Source organism: Moschus berezovskii, chromosome 5 (genome assembly GCF_049115385.1).
Source record: "Moschus berezovskii isolate FMDL1 chromosome 5, NW_MosBer_1.0, whole genome shotgun sequence".
Classification (NCBI taxonomy): domain Eukaryota; kingdom Metazoa; phylum Chordata; class Mammalia; order Artiodactyla; family Moschidae; genus Moschus; species Moschus berezovskii.
This window is the reverse complement of record NC_142464.1, coordinates 76,574,511-76,593,001: the sequence shown is the minus strand read 5'-3', so window position 1 is coordinate 76,593,001 and position 18,491 is coordinate 76,574,511. Positions and strand designations below refer to the sequence as shown.

The 18,491-nt window shown below is 37.6% G+C and overlaps 1 protein-coding gene across 11 annotated transcripts in view; it reads left to right on the top strand.

Annotated features, from left to right (window-relative positions):
* The window catches only part of FRYL (FRY like transcription coactivator), a 271,149-nt gene that overhangs the window by 115,465 nt on the left and 137,193 nt on the right, over positions 1–18,491 (top strand). For all 11 annotated transcript variants that reach the window (XM_055434641.2, XM_055434638.2, XM_055434637.2 and 8 more), the window contains one exon: positions 8,077–8,276. In XM_055434641.2, coding sequence (XP_055290616.1) covers positions 8,157–8,276 — 120 coding nt within the window. In that variant the 5' untranslated portion in view covers positions 8,077–8,156. The remainder of the gene's footprint in view (positions 1–8,076; positions 8,277–18,491) is intronic.

The window sequence follows — 18,491 nt, the reverse complement described above, 5'->3', positions numbered from 1 at the left end:
AACATGTTCAACATGCACATTATTTATGTTTTCTTTTTTCCTCTTCAGAAATAATTGCTTTCAAATGTACAGTTTTGCTTTGGATAGTTGGTAGAAAGATACACGAATCTAGCTGGTCTCCCCCAAAGTTGAAATTTTCATTTATTCCCTAATACTGATTCTGCTACCTTTGTCTCTATGTTCAATTTGTCTACCATGTAACCTGATTTGTGTTTTTGATGTTTTATTTTAATTGACTTAAAAACTGTTTTGTTTCTTTTTTCCTCTTAGCTTAATCCAAATACATTATTGTTTTAAGCTTTGGCTTGGGTTGTTGTTTATTGTGGCTCTTCCCATGCACCTTTGGTTCTAACTGACAGGAATAGAATAGGCCTTTCTTTCTTTTCTGAAAAATTAATAGACTTTTTTATGAAGAGCATTTTCAAGTTTATAGAAATTTGAGCAGAAAGTACAGAGAGTTCCCACATACCTCTTTCTCCTGCACTCCCTGCTCTGCCCATTTTCCCTCCTGATGACACTTTACATTAATGTGATACATTTGTTAAAATTGATGGATCTACACGGACACATCATAATCACCCAAAGCCCATAGTTTACAACTTCATTCTTGGTGTTGTGCTTTATATGGGCTTTGACAATGTATAATGACATGTGTCCAGCATTGCAGTATCATATAGAATAGTACCATGCCCCTAAAAATCCTCTGTGTTCTACCTATTTATCCTGTCCTCTCTCCAACCCCTGGTAGTCACTTATCTAAGTTGTCTCCATAGTCTTGCCTTTTCTAGAATGTCAAATAGTGGAATCATACAGTTGGAATATAGCCTTTTCATATAGCCTTTTCAGATTGGCCTCTTTCACTTAGTAACATGCATTTAAGTTTCCTCCACATCTTTTCATGGCTATGTAATTCATTTCATTTTAGCACTAAACAATATTCCATTGTCTGGATGTATCACAGTTTACTTAGCCATTCACCTACTGAAGGACATCTTGGTTGCTTCCAAGTTTTGACAGTTAGGAATAAAGCAACGAATAAAGCAACATGCAGGTTTTTGTGTACATATGTTTTCAACTCCTTTGGGTAAATACAAAAGAGCACAGTTGCTGTGTTCTCTGATAAGAATATAATTTTGTGAGAATCCTTCAAACTGTCTTCCCTTTTACATTCTCACCAGTGATGACAGAGTTCCTGTTGTTCCACAAGCTCACCACCATTTGTTGTTGTCACTGTTGTGGATTTTGATCACTAAGATAGGTGTCTAGTGCTGTTGACTGAAAAAAGAAAAAAAAGTGCAGCCTAAAAACTGAGAATTGTGTTTTATTTGGCAGACTTGCTGAGGACTTAGGCCTGGAAGGCACATTCTCAGATAGCTTTGAAGCACTGCTTCTAAGAGGTAAAGGAGGAGTCAGGATATATATTAGAGTTTTTACAACAAAAAGCCAGGTAGTCAGAACATCAAAAGTTTACTGTTAATTAAACGGTAACCCACTCCAGTATTCTTGCCTGGAGAATCCCATGGACGGAGAAGCCTGGTAGGCTACAGTCCACGGGGTCGCATAGAGTCGGACACGACTGAGCAACGGAACGGAACGGAAAGAAAAACAGACATCTGAAGTTAATGAACTTAGCACTTTTCTACGTATGGGAAGATGGAAGCGTCTGGGCTTACTGAAATCATTCCTTTGATCTGTACCTTAATTATCTAGGGGCAGTATCCTGTGTTTCTCCATCCTGAATCTCCTCAGAGTGCACACTTGAGGGGGTCTGCAGTGGCTGATGGCTTCATAACTACAGCTTCCTTTGTTTACTGATAGAGCACGTGACATTTTTCATCCAATGTGGTATCTCATTGTTGTCTCAATTTGCATTACTCTGAAGATGTATGATGTAGAGCATCTTTTCATATGCTTAGTTGTCATCTGTATGTCTTCTTTAGTGAGATGTTTTGTCTGTTTTAAAACTGGATAGTTTATCTTATTGCATTTTAGGAACTGTTATATATTTTGGATGCCAGATACGTGTTTTGCAAAGGTTTTCTCCCAGTCTATGTATTTTCATTCTCTTAACAATATCTTTTGCAGAGCTGAAGTTATTTTAATAAAACTTCAGTTTATCCATTTTTCTTTCATGGGTCTTGCTTTTAGGGTTGTATCTGTAAAGTCATCACCAAACCCAAGAACTGTTAGATTCTCTCCTTATAGTCTGGGAATTTTATTGTTTTGCATTTTGCATTTAGATCTGTGATCCATTTTGAGTTAGTTTTTGTAAAAGATGTAGGTTCTGTGTCTAGATTTATTTATTTTTGTAGTATGCAAATGTCTAGTTATTCCAATACCATTTGTTGAAAATTCTCCGTTTTCCACTGATTGCCTTTGCTCCTTTGTCAGAGATTGGTTTCGGTTGACTGTCTGTGTGAGTCTATTCTGGGCTCTCTCTTCTGTCCCACTGATGTCGTCGTGTATTCTTCATTAGTAGCACACTATCTTGTTCACTGTAGCGTTAAAATAAGTCTTGAAGTTGAGTAGTGTCAGTCCTCCAACTTTGTTCTTCTTCAGTATTGTGTTGGCTATTCTGAGTTATTTGCCTCTTCCTATAAATTTCAGTCAGTTTGTTGATAGCCACAAAATATCTTGCTGGGAGAGGCTTGCTTTTTAAACTAAGAGTTTTGCTTTTGTCTTTTAAAATAGATATTTTTGACTTTTGGTCTTGTTCAAAGGCCATGTACCTTGTATCTTTTCTTTCTTAGGTCATCATCAGCGTGTTTATTATTAACCAATATAAGTAAATAATTATGATTATAATAAGAAATTATGTGGTATTTTGTTACTTTTCTGTATTATATAAATCTCTACATAAACATGTATATATAAGATTATGACCGAAGAGTAGTAATTTTTATGTCTAAAGACCTGTCCTTGGGGATGAGGGTGCTGCACGCAGTTTTCATGGACTCCACTGGGGTCTTTTAAAACTACATCTACTCACCTCTACTCATCATTTTTAGGGCAACGCCATCACTGAAAGTCACTGAATTTGAGGGAGTTTATTGTATAGAGTGTTGCACGCAGGAATATAACGGAGACAGAAGACAACACGAACCACTGCTATAAAGTAATGAAATCAAACATGATTCAACTTAGGGTTTTTGTGTCTCTTCTCACATGTCTGTTCTCCTTCATTGAATTTAAATTTATCCTATAAGGGAATAGGAGACTTATGAGCGTGAAGAAGGCAATTTTTTTTTTTTTATGAAACATGCTAAGTACAATGTTATACAGAGCTCACTATCTCAAAATACCAAACTTCTTTGGTGGTCCAGTAGGTTGAAAATCTTCCTGCCAATTCAGGGGACATGGGTTCGATCCTTGTCCCATGGAAGATTCCACATTCCTTGGAGCAACTTAGCCAATATACTACAGTTACTGAAGCCTGAGCTCCTAGAGCCCCTGCTCTGCAATGAAAAGCCACTGCAATGAGAAGCCCTTGCATTGCAACTAGAGAAAGCCTGCACACAGCAACAAAGACCCAGCACAATCATAAAAATGAATAAATAATTTTCGAAGTGCCATATTTACTTTTTATTTGCGCCTTATCTATGAGAATGGAGAAGGAAAAGGCTACCCTCTCCAATATTCAGGCGTGGAGAATTCCATGGACTGTATATCCATGGAGTCACAAAGAGTCGGACACGACTGAGTGACTTTCACACATATCTATGAGAAAGGGTACACAGGCTAGCTTTTAATTTTTATATCTTAATCAGGTCTTGCTTTATTCTTTTTATTATCAGAGTTTAATAGATTTATATTCCAAGGATGTTTAATGTGACATTGGGTTTTTACAACTTGTAATTCAATGCCTGAATTGTGTTAAGAATTATACTAACAATTACGTCATTATTCTCTAGTAGACATATGTAAAATTTTCAAAAGACTTTAATAGCATATAGAGAAATAGTACTATTTAGCTTCATAAAATATTTGACACAGCAGTCTGGTGACATCAGGTTAATCTAGTTATGTAGAAACTAACCTTCTTAACCCTGCTTAGAGTACTATCCCTTTTTCTTAACTGTTAGCAGAATATGAGAAAAATTCACATATCTTAACCAAGCTGAACATTATAGTGAAATACACAATTGGGGGAAACCATTTTGGTACATAAAAAAGGTATCTAATTTTTATTTATTTTTAAAATATCAGTGAAGTTAAATATTGTTTTTGTGGTTATTGGCTCATTTTATCTTTTGTAGCTTGTTTCTGTACCTTTTTTGTCCAGTTTTCAGTTGGGGTGTGGGTCTTTTTCTAACTGATTAACTCTTAAACACTAAAAATTTGATTTTTCTTTCAAGTTGAAGTATTTAATGTTAGAATGTAATGCAAATATTTGGAAGTGAGACCTTTATTTGGAAGATAAATACAAGTTTCCCTAAAACTTATGGCTGTATTGGCACATGTCTTGAAAATGCAATTATGATACCTAGGGAAAAACATCTATTTTTGCTTCATTGACTATGCCAAAGCCTTTGACTGTGTGATCACAATAAACTGTGGAACATTCTGAAAGAGATGGGAATACCAGACCACCTGACCTGCCTCTTGAGAAACTTGTATGCAGGTCAGGAAGCAACAGTTAGAACTGGTCATGGAACAACAGACTGGTTCCAAATAGGAAAAGGAGTATGTCAAGGCTGTATATCGTCACCCTGCTTATTTAACTTCTATGCAGAGTACATCATGAGGAACGCTGGGCTGGAAGAAGCACAAGCTGGAATCAAGATTCCCGGGAGAAATATCAATAACCTCAGATATGCAGATGACACCACCCTTATGGCAGAAAGTGAAGAGGAACTCAAAATCCTCTTGATGAAAGTGAAAGAGGAGAGTGAAAAGGTTGGCTTGAAGCTCAACATTCAGAAAACAAAGATCATGGCATCTGGTCCCATCACTTCATGGGAAATAGATGGAAAAACAGTGGAAACAGTGTCAGACTTTATTTTTTTGGGCTCCAAAATCACTGTGGATGCTGATTGCAGCCATGAAATTAAAAGACGCTTACTCCTTGGAAGGAAAGTTATGACCAACCTAGATAGTATATTAGAAAGCAGAGACATTCCTTTGCCAACAAAGGTCCGTCTAGTCAAGGCTATGGTTTTTCCCTTGGTCATGTATGGATGTTGAGAGTTGGACTGTGAAGAAAGCTGATCACCGAAGAATTGATGCTTTTGAATTGTGGTGCTGGAGAAGACGCTTGAGAGTCCCTTGGACTGCAAGGAGATCCAACTAGTCCATTCTAAAGGAGATCAATCCTGGGTGTTCATTGGAAGGACTGATGCTAAAGCTGAAGCTGCAATACTTTGGCCACCTCATGCGATGAGTTGACTCACTGGAAAAGACTCTGATACTGGGAAAGATTGGGGGCGGGAGGAGAAGGGGACGACAGAGTATGAGATGGCTGGATGGCATCACCGACTCGATGGACATGAGTTTGAGTGAACTCCAGGAGTTGGTGATGGACAGGGAGGCCTGGCGTGCTGTGATTCATGGGATTGCAGAGAGTTGGACATGACTGAGCGACTGAACTGAACTGAACTGAGGGATATTTATTTATACTTATGTTTATGCTTTTTAGGAAGTAGAAAACAGTAGCGATGAGTTATTTGAGAGATCATTTTAACTAAAGTTCTTCTGAGAAGACTTTAAAAGTTAAAATGCATTAAGTTTATACCTCACCAAAGTCTACAGTTCAAGTGGCAAGATCTATTATAGGCTTCTTGTTTAAAGCATTTATTATAAAGTTAAAGCCCAAGAAATATAAATGTAACTCTCATATGACCTTATGAATCTTAAGTACAGGAAAAGATATATTTTGCATCTACTGCCATAAGTCAAAATTTTAAAAATGTTTTATCCTCATTTTTATTCCTAAAATGTAAATTAAAATTCTAGAAACTGAGTAGCCTTTTGGACTATTTTATGATTCTCTACAGCTATCCAACATAATGTGTATATAAAATATAAAGTATTCTTAATGATCCAAAATAAATTTTTTCAATTTAAGATCTTCTTTCCCCATAGTGACACTTGTTACCACATTCTCTCCTTTATAATATACAATGTTGGATCATGAAACAGAGTAAACAAACATGTCATTGTTTAAAATAAATAGCATGCACTGTGTTCAAAGGACTCTGAATTTTTATTTTGAACTCTTTTATATGATTTTAGTTCTAGAATACCATATATATTTTAATTTTATGTGATACAAAGATATTTATTTTATATGCAATATTAACTGTTTATGATAGTCTCTGGATTATTATTATTATTTTGAAAATATAAGCATCATGCATGACTAATTTGTAATCTTAGCATTGGAGGAAAATATTCTGTACTATGCAAAAATAAATAAACATAGATAATGAATAGGACATGAAAGTAAGCCATTCTTTGGCATTTAGAAGTTCAGTCTTTCAAAAATATTTATTTTTTATATTTGCAAATGATTTTTTTCTGAAGTGACTGCCCTCCCCTGATTTTATATTACTTTCTAGAATTTTCTTTAGGAGTTATCACAGTCACTTTAGATATCTTGACATATGTTTGGTAGAGTAGGTTTTTTTGTTTTTTTAGTTGACAGAACAATTCCTTATGAGTTGGGAATATATTTCTTTAGATTAAATTTATTGTCCTATGGTTATATAACACACACATGAACAGAAAGTGTTTGAAAAATTGTGTTCTGCTTCCTGTTTCAAGGAGGGAGTAATTTCTAGGTCAGCATATTGAAAGGGCAGTCTCTGGAGACCAGGTCAAGGTAGAGAAGTACATTTCTTACAGGTTTCTCCGTGGGTATTCTAGGCCAAAGGGGATGTCACAAGCTGAAGTTAGAGAGTGGGAAGGTCTGTTTGATGCAGCTGGTAGGAAGATGAAGGCAACTGGAGAAACTGTAGATAAAAGCCAGGTAGGCTGCCCAGGCGTCAAGAAAACAGAACAGATGATCTTTTTATGTCACACTTGGTTCGATGTACTGTTTGCCAGGCAGAATGTCATCTTGATCTCTCTTTTGAATGATTCAAAGAAAAGTCCTATGAGTCACTGTTAATCGCTTGCCCTCCTGTCAGTAGCAAGTCCACAAACATCTGACAGACCCTTCTCTCCTATGCCATCACCATGCTGTTTAGCCCAAGCTGTGATCATCTCACCTGGATTTTCTCTAGTGGCTCCCCCAATTCTACATTTGCCCTCATCTAATTCATTCTCCAGAGAAGCCAGGGATCTTTTAAAGAGAAGCCAGATCGTCTTTCTCTCCAAGTCATCACTTTGCACTGAATTTTCATTGAATTGAGAGTAATATTCATTTTCCTTACAGAGCTCTAAAACTTTGGTCTCTGACTAATGCTTCTAACTTGATCTCACATTGCCTTACACCCCTGTTCCATCCCTTGAGCTTCAGCCACACTGGTCCTTTTTTAGTTTTTCAAACATTCACACTCAACTGTGCACTTTCTGTTCCTGGTGCTTTGTCTTGCTTCCCCTTTTTCATCATTTAGATGTGAGTTCAAATGTAGTTCACTTTTTCAAATGTGTTTCCAGAGCATTCTCTCCAAAATAGTGTATTTTAACTTCTTAACCCAATTTGCATTTTATTTATTCACACATATTTCCTTCATTGCATACAACTTTGTTTAGAATTCATTTATTCATCCACTACGTAGGTATTGTATCCCCAGTATATACCAGGTATTGTTCTAAGCACTTGGGATTCATCAGTGAACAAAAAAAGACAAAAGAGAGTCTCTGAGCCTATAGAATTCACAACAGCAGGGCAGGGAGAAAAATAGCACATAATAAATAAATAGTACATAATAAACATGATATATAATGAAGTTATAGTTATGTTGGGCAGTATGTTAGAAGGCAACAAGTGTAATAGAAAAAATAGAGTCTGGTAATACAGATTGGGAGATCTGGTTGGGGTTTGGGGCAGGAGGCATATTAAATCAGGTGGTTATGGTTGGCCTAATTGAGTTGATTATTAAAGTAGAGTTCTTTTTGTTTCTTTTATTTTAGCTTCAGCACCAGTCAGCAAAGTGAATAAGTACTGCACTTCTTCCAACTCTCATTCCACTTTGGGGAAAAAGAATATCATCATGTCAAGCATTACAATTGACCCAGATGTCAAGCCTGGTGAATATGTCATCAAGAGCCTCTTTGCAGAATTTGCTGTTCAAGCTGAAAAGAAAATTGAGGTTGTAATGGCTGAACCTTTGGTGAGTAGAGCTGACCTATAAACCTGAAATATTTTCTTGCCTTAACCAGTATATTATAGATTTTCCAAAGAAAATAACTTGAAAAATATTAAAGGAAGCCAATCTGAAAGGGTATATACTGTATAATTCCAGCTATATGATATTCTGGAAAAGACAAAGCTATGGAGACAGTAAAAGATCAGTGGTTGCCATAGGTTGGGCAGTGGTAGGGGTGGGATGAATAGGCAGACACAGGATTTTTAGGGTAGTGAATATGTCCTATATGATACTGTAATGGTGATACACATCATCATAGGGTTATCCAAACCCATAGAATTTACAACACCTGTTGTGAACCATAGTGCAGTCTGTAGAGTTTATACACATCATTAGGATGTGTCAGTTATAAATGCGCCCCTCTAGTGCACATGTTGATAATGGTAGGGGCTCTGCTTGTGTAGGCACAGGGAAATACAGTAAATCTATTCTTCTGCTCAGTTTCACTGTGAACCTAAAACTACTCTAAAAAATAATGTCTTTAAAAAAAATAAAGGGAAAGGTGATGATAATTGGTCATCTAAAAAGCTGTAATGACTCTAGAATACACTTAGATGAGTCACTGCAGGTAACAAAAGAACAAAAATGATTTCAATAAGGGGAATTATTGAGACAGATAAAGCATAAGGGAAAATGAAAGAAAATCTAAAATATTCTATGAGTTAGTGATAAGACAATAGCCAAACTTAAGTAAACAGCTTTGAATTTATAGTACATGAGGATACTTAAAAGCATGAGGAGCTCTACTTATCGTGAGGAAGAAGGAAGGCAAAAAAACAAGAACTAAGGTTTGGGTTGGATTCTAAAGAATTGTGATGACTGTTTTACGATAGATAATACAGTGGTTGGACAACAAGGAGAATGGATGAAAGGCGGAGGTTATTTAGCTGTTGTATAAATCCAGGCTGAAATGAAAAGGGCCTTGAACTAGGGCATTAGCAGTGGAAAAAAGTGAGATAAGTAACAAAAGCAGAATCAGTAGAACTTGATGCACAATTCAAATGGAATACATATTTTGAGTGAGCATGAAGGGTTAAAGATTTTTTGAAGTGTTCGAAAAGATGGTAGTGTATTTACTTTGATAATGGAAACAAGAGTTTTATTGGGATAGTAAGGATGATTAAGATGTTTGTGTATGTTAAACTTGAGCTACTAGCAATCTAGACCATGTGGAATTATTTGGTAGCTGGAAATTGTTTTTGGGAATTTGCAGGAAACATAGATTTTGGCATCATCTACATGAGGGTGATGATTGAAGTCAAAACAGCAGATGATAGCATCACGGGAAAGAAACTATAGAATGGCATTATTATTGTCAAATAATAGACGCAGAGAACAGTGAACACTGGGGAATGGGTTATTGGACTTGGAAATTAAATAGCCTGAGAATCGTTTCTGCAGGGTGAAGTAGCTTTAGAAAGTAACTCTTGGGATTTAAAGGGAACGGATATGTGATGAATCAAGATCATGTTGGTAGCTGGTTGGGTGGTGATAATGAAGATGGAGGTAGAGGATGTAGCAGCTGAAATGTATTTATTCCTTACATAACTGAATTAGAGATAGATGTTCACCACTATTTTGAGACCCAGAGGGTCTGTTACTTGTCTGAGGCCCAAAGCCAGTAAGCAGCAGAGCAAAGAGTTAGGCTTAAGTCAACCTGCTGTCCTTTCTCGGAAGGAAGGAAGAAAGGAAGGGAAGAGAAGAGAATAAAGATGACCTAAGAAAGGAGGGAAGATAAAGGAAATATATGTTCTTAATTTTCTTAGTTAAGTAGGACTTACTGCTCATACTGTGATGGTCTGTGGGTGGGGTGTCTGCAAGCGTCGAGTTTCTTTCTGATCTTTAAATAGAGGACACTACTCTGAGGAAAGCGTCTATGAAATCATGTATTTGAGATTTAAGAAATAATAGTACATAAAAGATCATTAACTAAAATGTATATTTGAGAACTGTACATCTCATTATTAATATATTCAGTTTAGTCTTTCAATGATTGCTTTCTGCATAACAAGTTAATATTTATGCCAATGTGTATATATATGTATATATATATTTATACCAATGTATGTATAACATGTATATAATATAAAATTCTGTTGTAAAAATTAGGATTATGAGAGTTTATAGATATGAAATAGTGCTTATCAGGTTTAATTAGAAAGGTGCTTACCCTATAAAATGTTATTTTCTTCATCCATGGTCTATGAATTACATGTTAGATTGCTTTACTGGCCTACTTAAATAGCATACAGTCAGAAAGGAAACCACTTTTAAAAGATACATTAAAAAAAGGCTTATGGAGCATGATGATTATAGTTAATAATACTATGTTTAACTGAAAGTTGCTAAGAACGTCGAATTTGTGTTCTCACTAAAAACAAGAAAGAAAGAAAAAGTGAATATGTGAGGTGATGGATGTTTTAATTAACTTGATAGTGAGAATCCTTTCAGAGTATATATGTATTTATCACCTTCTGTACTTGAAATATATTACACCTCTTTTTACTCATATATCTCAATACAAACTTATAGAAAAATAGAGATTATAGTATAATGACCCCTCTAGACCCATCACTTGGCTTCAACAGTTTGTAGCATACACAGCACATTGTAAAAACTCTTTTCCTATTTTATAAAATGTTTTATAAATAGCATGATGTAGTATGGTCCTAACAGCTCTAAAATGTCTGTATGCTTAAAGGAATTTCAATTTTGAAATATAAAAGTCTTGAGAGTAATGTGTGTGAAATTACCTACTTTGAACGAGTGTATAATATGTCAGTTTTATATCTTGCTCTTCCCTTTTTCAACCAATGCCAGTATTACTGACCTAACTCAGGGTCAGACTCTGTCATGTTAGACCATTGCATTGGCCTTCTAACCAGTCAAGTAGCAGTCCATCACCTTTCCATTTCCCTTGTTCTCATCTACAACGCAAGTATCAGTATTATTACCTTCTTGCTTTATAACTCTTGCTTCCTTTTCATTCCTATGTATTAAATTCAAGTTCTTGGGGGAGTAATTTCAGCCTCTTCAAAGCCTTGTTATAGTTTGTATAATGTTTCTTGATTCTCCTATCCTGATGTATGCTGTGACAAAAGTATTGGCTTCAAAGCATCTTCTATATATTCTGTTGTTCTGATGTATTTGTTTTTATTTTTCTCTTGATCTAAAATGCTTTTAACGCCTCTGTTTTTAAACCTCTACTCATCCTTCCAACTTCCCACATGTTCCTTTTAACATAGTGGTCCTTCCTTAAGCTAAATGAATCTGTGTTTTACCATAGTAATGTTGTTCACACTCCTAGATTCTGACATTGTCATAGTATGGTTTATTGTTTACATATTTATCTTTACTGATGTAAGCTACTTGATACCAAGAGCCAGGTCTTTCTCTCTCCTCTTGTACCTGCAGCGCTGTCCTTGGTGGTAGGCTCTTAGTAAAAGTTTGTCATGTAAATTGAACTTATTTTTGAGAACACTGCTGTGGCCTGCACCCTTATTTTCCTTCTGACAAAGCATAGTATCATTGTGTTAGCCAGAGCTTCTAATATTTCTTTCAGAATAGACTGATGCTGACTATATTTTATTCATTCAATTAACAGTTCATTTCAGAAACATCCACTGTGTAATTTAAAGTGAGATTATTGAGTTATAGTGAGTAGTGCTCAGGATTCCATTAAAAAATAGGTGTTTCTACCCCACTTAAGAGATAAGAGGCATTCCTTCCTTCTCCTTCCGACACACCAGGAAAATACACAAATGTCGTAGACTCCAGCAGCTCAGGACAAACAATGGCTGAGAAAATCATCATCATATTTTATAGATTCTACCACCTACACTCCTGTGTGCGCGTGCTAAGTTGCTTCAGTTATGTCCGACTCTGTGTGACTCCATGGACTGTAGCCCGCCAGGCTCCTCTGTACATGGAATTCTCTAGGCAAGAATACTGGAGTGGGTTGCCATTTCCTCCTCCAGGGGATCTTCCCAACCCAGGGACTGAACCTGCATCTCTTATATCTCCTGCATCGGCAGGCTGGTTCTTTACCATTTGTACCACCACATCTTATGTACCAGCATAATTTCTTCCTGTCTAAATCAGATCTCTGCCAGCTTTGTTTCATTTATGTCCAAGCCTGAGTAGATGGTGTATCATCTACCCAGCATCACGATTAGATAATGAAAATAAATTTAATCTAAAATCGTCACAATGTTTTTATTATAGCCTCAGATGCGTTTATTGTGATCTCATTTGTTTTGAAAGCTATTGTACCTTTTCCAGTAATAAACTGCTGTTCAAGATGACTCTCTCAAGTTCTCGAATGAAACTCTCATTCTGTTTTAAAGAAAAAGCATCCACAAATTGTTACATACAAGGAGCCTAACGTGTCTCATGGTCAGATGGACCGTAGGTTACATGGAAACTTAGAAGCACCCATGTGAAAGAATTCTGTTAAAAGAATTTAATCAACCACTAAAATGAGAGAACTTGCCTTTTTGTTCTCATATTAGAACTCATAATAAAAGGAAATTAAGGAAGCTGAAAGATTCAAAGGTTAGCTGAGCTTGACTTCAGCCATGATTTTATTTTCATCTTGGAAGATTCAAAAAGGAAGGGCAACCATTGATTAAAATTTCAGCTTGCAAGCTATGTAATCCAATACCTTAGGTTTCTTTATTCCTACAAGGAGGTAGATCAGTCCTGAATAACTGATCCAGGCACATTTGTGCTTATTTGTCACTGTTATTAGATTGCCAGTGACCTATAAAGAAGATGGGGAAAAGGACTTTAACCAATCACCTGCTAATATAGACTGTATGTATTTAGTTTAGGACCAGCATTTTTACAACTGTGCACTATCCACTGTTTTTTTGATAGTATTAAATATCTTTGTATTTTAAAGAGTTTCTGGTCTTTCATTTTTCTGTTAGTTTCCCCTCTTCTCCTCACAAGTTTATTGTTACATGGTATATATTATTTATTATGATTGAGGCATTGAGCAGCTGATTGGAAGCCCCACCTTCATGGAAGGGCCTTTTTGACTGTGGTCTTTAGCGTGTGGTAATTTGAACCATCAGTGTCAGCTCTTTTGCTGGGAGCTAGTCAGAATCTCCTGAGAGGGGTGCTTCAATAGCCCAGATGAGAAGGTTTAGGCTTGGCTACTAACATTCAAGGGATATAGAGGCAGAAGATAGCTGTTGTTTTTTATTTTTTTAATATTTAGCATATACTTTTTCACTTAAGCTCCCTGTCTTCAGGATGATGCCCTGTCTTCAACTGTAGAATCTCCCAGCCGACATCTGTTTTGCTCTTTGCTAAGAAGGGCAATTCCTCTATGCACAGGATGGAGAGACGGCCAACTTGCTAAGTAAGAGTGGGTGAAGGGAGTGAGAGGTAGGGTTTAAACTTTCCCTAAACATTCAACCAACCTCTTTTTTTTTTTTAATTTTCTCTTTTTAATAAAAAGCCTATAAAACAGGTCAATACCATACCAGCCCTCTTATTTTTTAAATTTTTTGGCTGCTCTGAGTCTCCATTGTGGCACGCTGGCTTTTTCTCAAGTTGTGGCACGTGGGTTTAGCTGCCCCGCGGCATGTGGGATCTCAGATCCCCGACCAGGGATTGAACCTCTGTCCCTGCATGGCAAGATGGATTCTTAACCACTGGACCACCAGGGAAATCCATCAACATTCTTATTGTAACTTCACCTTCATCCACACTTTCATAGTATTGAAGTCCTCCAGTTCCTCAGCCTTTGGAGAGTTCCAAGGTACTGACTGGATTATCTCTTCCCTACTCTGCATGGCAAGCTCAGTCCCTTCCCTCTGATTGTGACTCAAATGTCATCTTCTCAGTGGTCATGAGGAAGTCCCCACCTCCATTGCGGTTTCCTATCCTAAAGTCTAAGATAATATTTTCTTTGCTCTGTCATTGGACTTTTTAATCTACAATAATAGGGATTGTTTAGTAGGAGAGAAGGCCATGTTTAGTTGCAGATTATTGAAATATTTCAGTATCACTGTTACACTGTCAAAATTTTTTCAGTAAGCCCTCTTGCTTTCCCTGGAAGCTTCATGTTGCTGTTGGTACTCTGCACACAGATACTAGTCAAAGGGTCAAATTAGAATATAAGGGATTGTGGACTTTAGATTCATTATTAATATATTCTATTATTTTAAAATAATGACAATATACAATTAAAAGTCAAAATAGAGTAGCTATGGTTCAGACATCCTGGGAAATAACTATTTCCCAGATATCCCGAAAAATGATATTATGGGTGTGATTTCAGATTAGACGCTGTGACCTAATGTAGAACTTAATGCTCCTGTAATGCATTTTTGCTTCTGTCCTTTGCTTGCTGCTCGTAAAACCAGAGTTACTCCATTTTAAGATAAGGTTGTTTTTAAGTAAAGATTCCTAAAATTGTTTTTGAAAAAAAAATAAAATTAAAAAAATAAAATAATGACACTATAAAAAGTAGAAATAGTTTTAAAGGTTATATAATAAAAATAGTGAGGAGAAGGCAATGGCAAGCCACTCCAGTTCTCTTGCCTGGAGAATCCCATGGATGGAGGAGCCTGGTAGGCTGCAGTCCGTGGGGTCGCTAAGGGTCGGACACGACTGAGCGACTTCACTTTCACTTTTCACTTTCCACTTTCACACATTGGAGAAGGAAATGGCAACCCACTCCAGTGTTCTTGCCTGGAGAATCCCAGGGACGGGGGAGCCTGGTGGGCTTCCGTCTATGGGGTCACACAGAGTCGGACACGACTGAAGTGACTTAGCAGCAGCAGCAATAAAAATAGTGATCCTTTTATTTTTTATCAAGGTAATCACTGTCCATAGTTTTAGTTTGCTATTTTTCATGTCTGTTATTTATCAATCTCTGTAGCACTTTCCACCTTTAAAAAAAAAACAGCCATGAGATTTTATATACATAGGTTTTTTCTGTACCTATTTTTATTTAAAAAATCAGAGATTGTTCTATTGTCAGCCTATGTGTATTTGTCTCATTCTTTCTAACAGTTGAATACTACAGGTCACTGTGAGAAAAGATAGCGTAGTGTTAGTTGTTCAGTCCTGTCCCACTCTTTGTGATCCCATGGACTGTAGCCCACCAGGCTCCTCTGTCCGTGGAATTCTCCAGGCAAGAATACTGGAGTGGATTGCCATTCCCTTTTCCAGAGGATCTTCCTGACCCAGGGATTGAACCCAGGTCTCCTGTGTTGCAGGCAGCCTCTTTACGTTTTGAGCTACAGGGAAGACAACAGCAAAAAAAGGTAGTACAGTAAATATTCTTATACGTAAGTCTTTGCATTCATCTATATGTGAATATAGAGAATAATTTGGTCTATGGCCACAGCACTCTGAAAGCACCCAGATCTCATCTGATCTCAGAAGCTAAGCAGGATCGGGCCCAGTTAGTACTTGGATGGGAGAATAACTTGTATTCTTTTAATTGTTATGTTAATGGGTTGCAGATACTATAAGCATATTTTTAAATAGTTTATCTTTTCAAAGTCTCATATTGAAAGTACATCTGCTTGAACAATGATTAGGCCGTCCTCAACTGTATTATAATCAAACTGAGAGGTTAATACAAAGTCCTTGATTAGTAATTTGTATTTCAGTCAGTTCAGTTCAGTTCAGTCGCTCAGTCGTGTCCGACTCTCCGCGACCCCATGAATCACAGCACGCCAGGCCTCCCTGTCCAATTCCAGTTCCAGTTCAGTCACTCAGTCGTGTCCGACTCTCCGCGACCCCATGAATCACAGCACGCCAGGCCTCCCTGTCCATCACCAACTCCCGGAGTTCACTCAAACTCATGTCCACAGAGTCGGTGATGCCATCCAGCCATCTCATTCTCCGTTGTCCCCTTCTCCTCCCGCCCCCAACCTTTCCCAGCATCAGTCTTTTCCAGTGAGTCAACTCGTCGCATGAGGTGGCCAAAGTATTGCAGTTTCAGCTTTAGCATCAGTCCCTCCAATGAACATCCAGGATTGATCTCCTCTAGAATGGACTGGTTGGATCTCCTTGCAGTATAAGGGACTCTCAAGAGTCTTCTCCAACACCACAGTTCAAAAGCATCGATTCTTCGGCGATCAGCTTTCTTCACAGTCCAACTCTCACATCCATACATGACCACGGAAAAAACCATTGCCTTGACTAGACGGACCTTGGTTGGCAAAGTAATGTCTCTGCTTTTTAATATACTATCAAGGTTGGTCATAACTTTCCTTCCAAGGAGCAAGCGTCTTTTAATTTCATGGCTGCAATCAGCATCTGCAGTGATTTTGGAGCCCAAAAAAATAAAGTCTGACACTGTTTCCACTGTTTTTCCATCTATTTCCCATGAAGTGATGGGACCAGATGCCATGATCTTTGTTTTCTGAATGTTGAGCTTCAAGCCAACCTTTTCACTCTCCTCTTTCACTTTCATCAAGAGGCTTTTGAGTTCCTCTTCACTTTCTGCCGTAAGGGTAGTGTCATCTGCATATCTGAGGTTATTGATATTTCTCCCAGCAATCTTGATTCCAGCTTGTGCTTCTTCCAGCCCAGCGTTCCTCATGATGTACTCTGCATATAAGTTAAATAAGCAAGGTGACAGTATACAACCTTGACGTACACCTTTTCCTATTTGGAACCAGTCTGTTGTTCCATGTCCAGTTCTAACTGTAGCTTCCTGACCTGCATACAGGTTTCTCAAGAGGCAGGTCAGGTGGTCTGGTATTCCCATCTCTTTCAGAATGTTCCACAGTTTATTGTGATCCACACAGTCAAAGGCTTTGGCATAGTCAATGAAGCAGAAATAGATGTTTTTCTGGAACTCTCTTGCTTTCTCCATGATCCAGCGGATGTTGGCAATTTGATCTCTGGTTCCTCTGCCTTTTCTAAAACCTGCTTGAACATCTGGGAGTTCACGGTTTACATACTGCTGAAGCCTGGCTTGGAGAATTTTGAGCATGACTTTACTAGCGTGTGAGATGAGTGCAATTGTGCGGTAGTTTGAGCATTCTTTGGCATTGCCTTTCTTTGGGATTGGAATGAAGACTGACCTCTTCCAGTCCTGTGGCCACTGCTGAGTTTTCCATATCTGCTGGCATATTGAGTGCAGCACTTCCACAGCATCATCTTTCAAGACTTGAAATAGCTCATTTAGTGCAGTACGTTTCAGTTCAGTTCAGTCACTCAGTTGTGTCTGACTCTTTGCGACCCCATGGACTGCAGCACTCCAGGCCTCACTGTCCATCACCAATTCCTGGAGTTTACTCAAACTCAGGTCCTTTGAGTCAGTGGTGCCATCCAACAATCTCCTCCTCTGTCATCCCCTTCTCCTCCTGCCTTCAATCTTTCCCAGTATGAGGGTCTTTTCGAACGAGTCAATTCTTCGCATCAGGTGGCCAAAGTATTGGAGTTTCTGCTTCAGCATCAGTCCTTCACATGAATATTCAGGACTGATTTCCTTTAGGATGGACTGGTTGGATCTCCTTGCTGTCCAAGGGACTCTCAAGAGTCTTCTCCAACACCACAGTTCAAAAGCATCAGTTCTTTGGCACTCAGCTTTCTTTATAGTCCAGCTCTCACATCCGTACATGACTACTGGAAAAACCATAGCTTTGACTAGATAGACCTTTGGCAAAGGAATGTCTCTGCTTTTTAATATGCTGTCTAGATTGGTCATAACTTTTCTTCCAAGGAGCAAGCATCTTTTAATTTCATGGCTGCAGTCACCATCTGCAGTGATTTTGGAGTCCAAGAAATTAATGTTTTTTAACTGATAGTGACATGAGTATTTCGTATTCAGACATCATTTCTGAGTTCTTATTATGTAAAAATCAGCTAACTGTCACTTTTTGGTTTAGGGAAAACTCTGTGAGGATATGAAATTTTCAGAAATCTTTGAGAAAGTGTGAGTTTATTGAGAAATGAAAAATGTTGAGTATAAGAAAGCAATGTGAGTGTTTCTGGAAAAGTTAATTGCTCTCTTTTAGACTTCTTGGTCATTACTTTATTGTATAAATATACTGTCGGGTAATGAACTACGTAGATCAGCATTCCTCAAAATATTACTGAAAACCTTTCAGTTTAGTACTACAATGAAAGGGGGATCAAGTCAAGTAAGTTGGGAAGAAACAACTTATTCTCTCTCCTACACCACCCCTAGCCCAGGTTTTA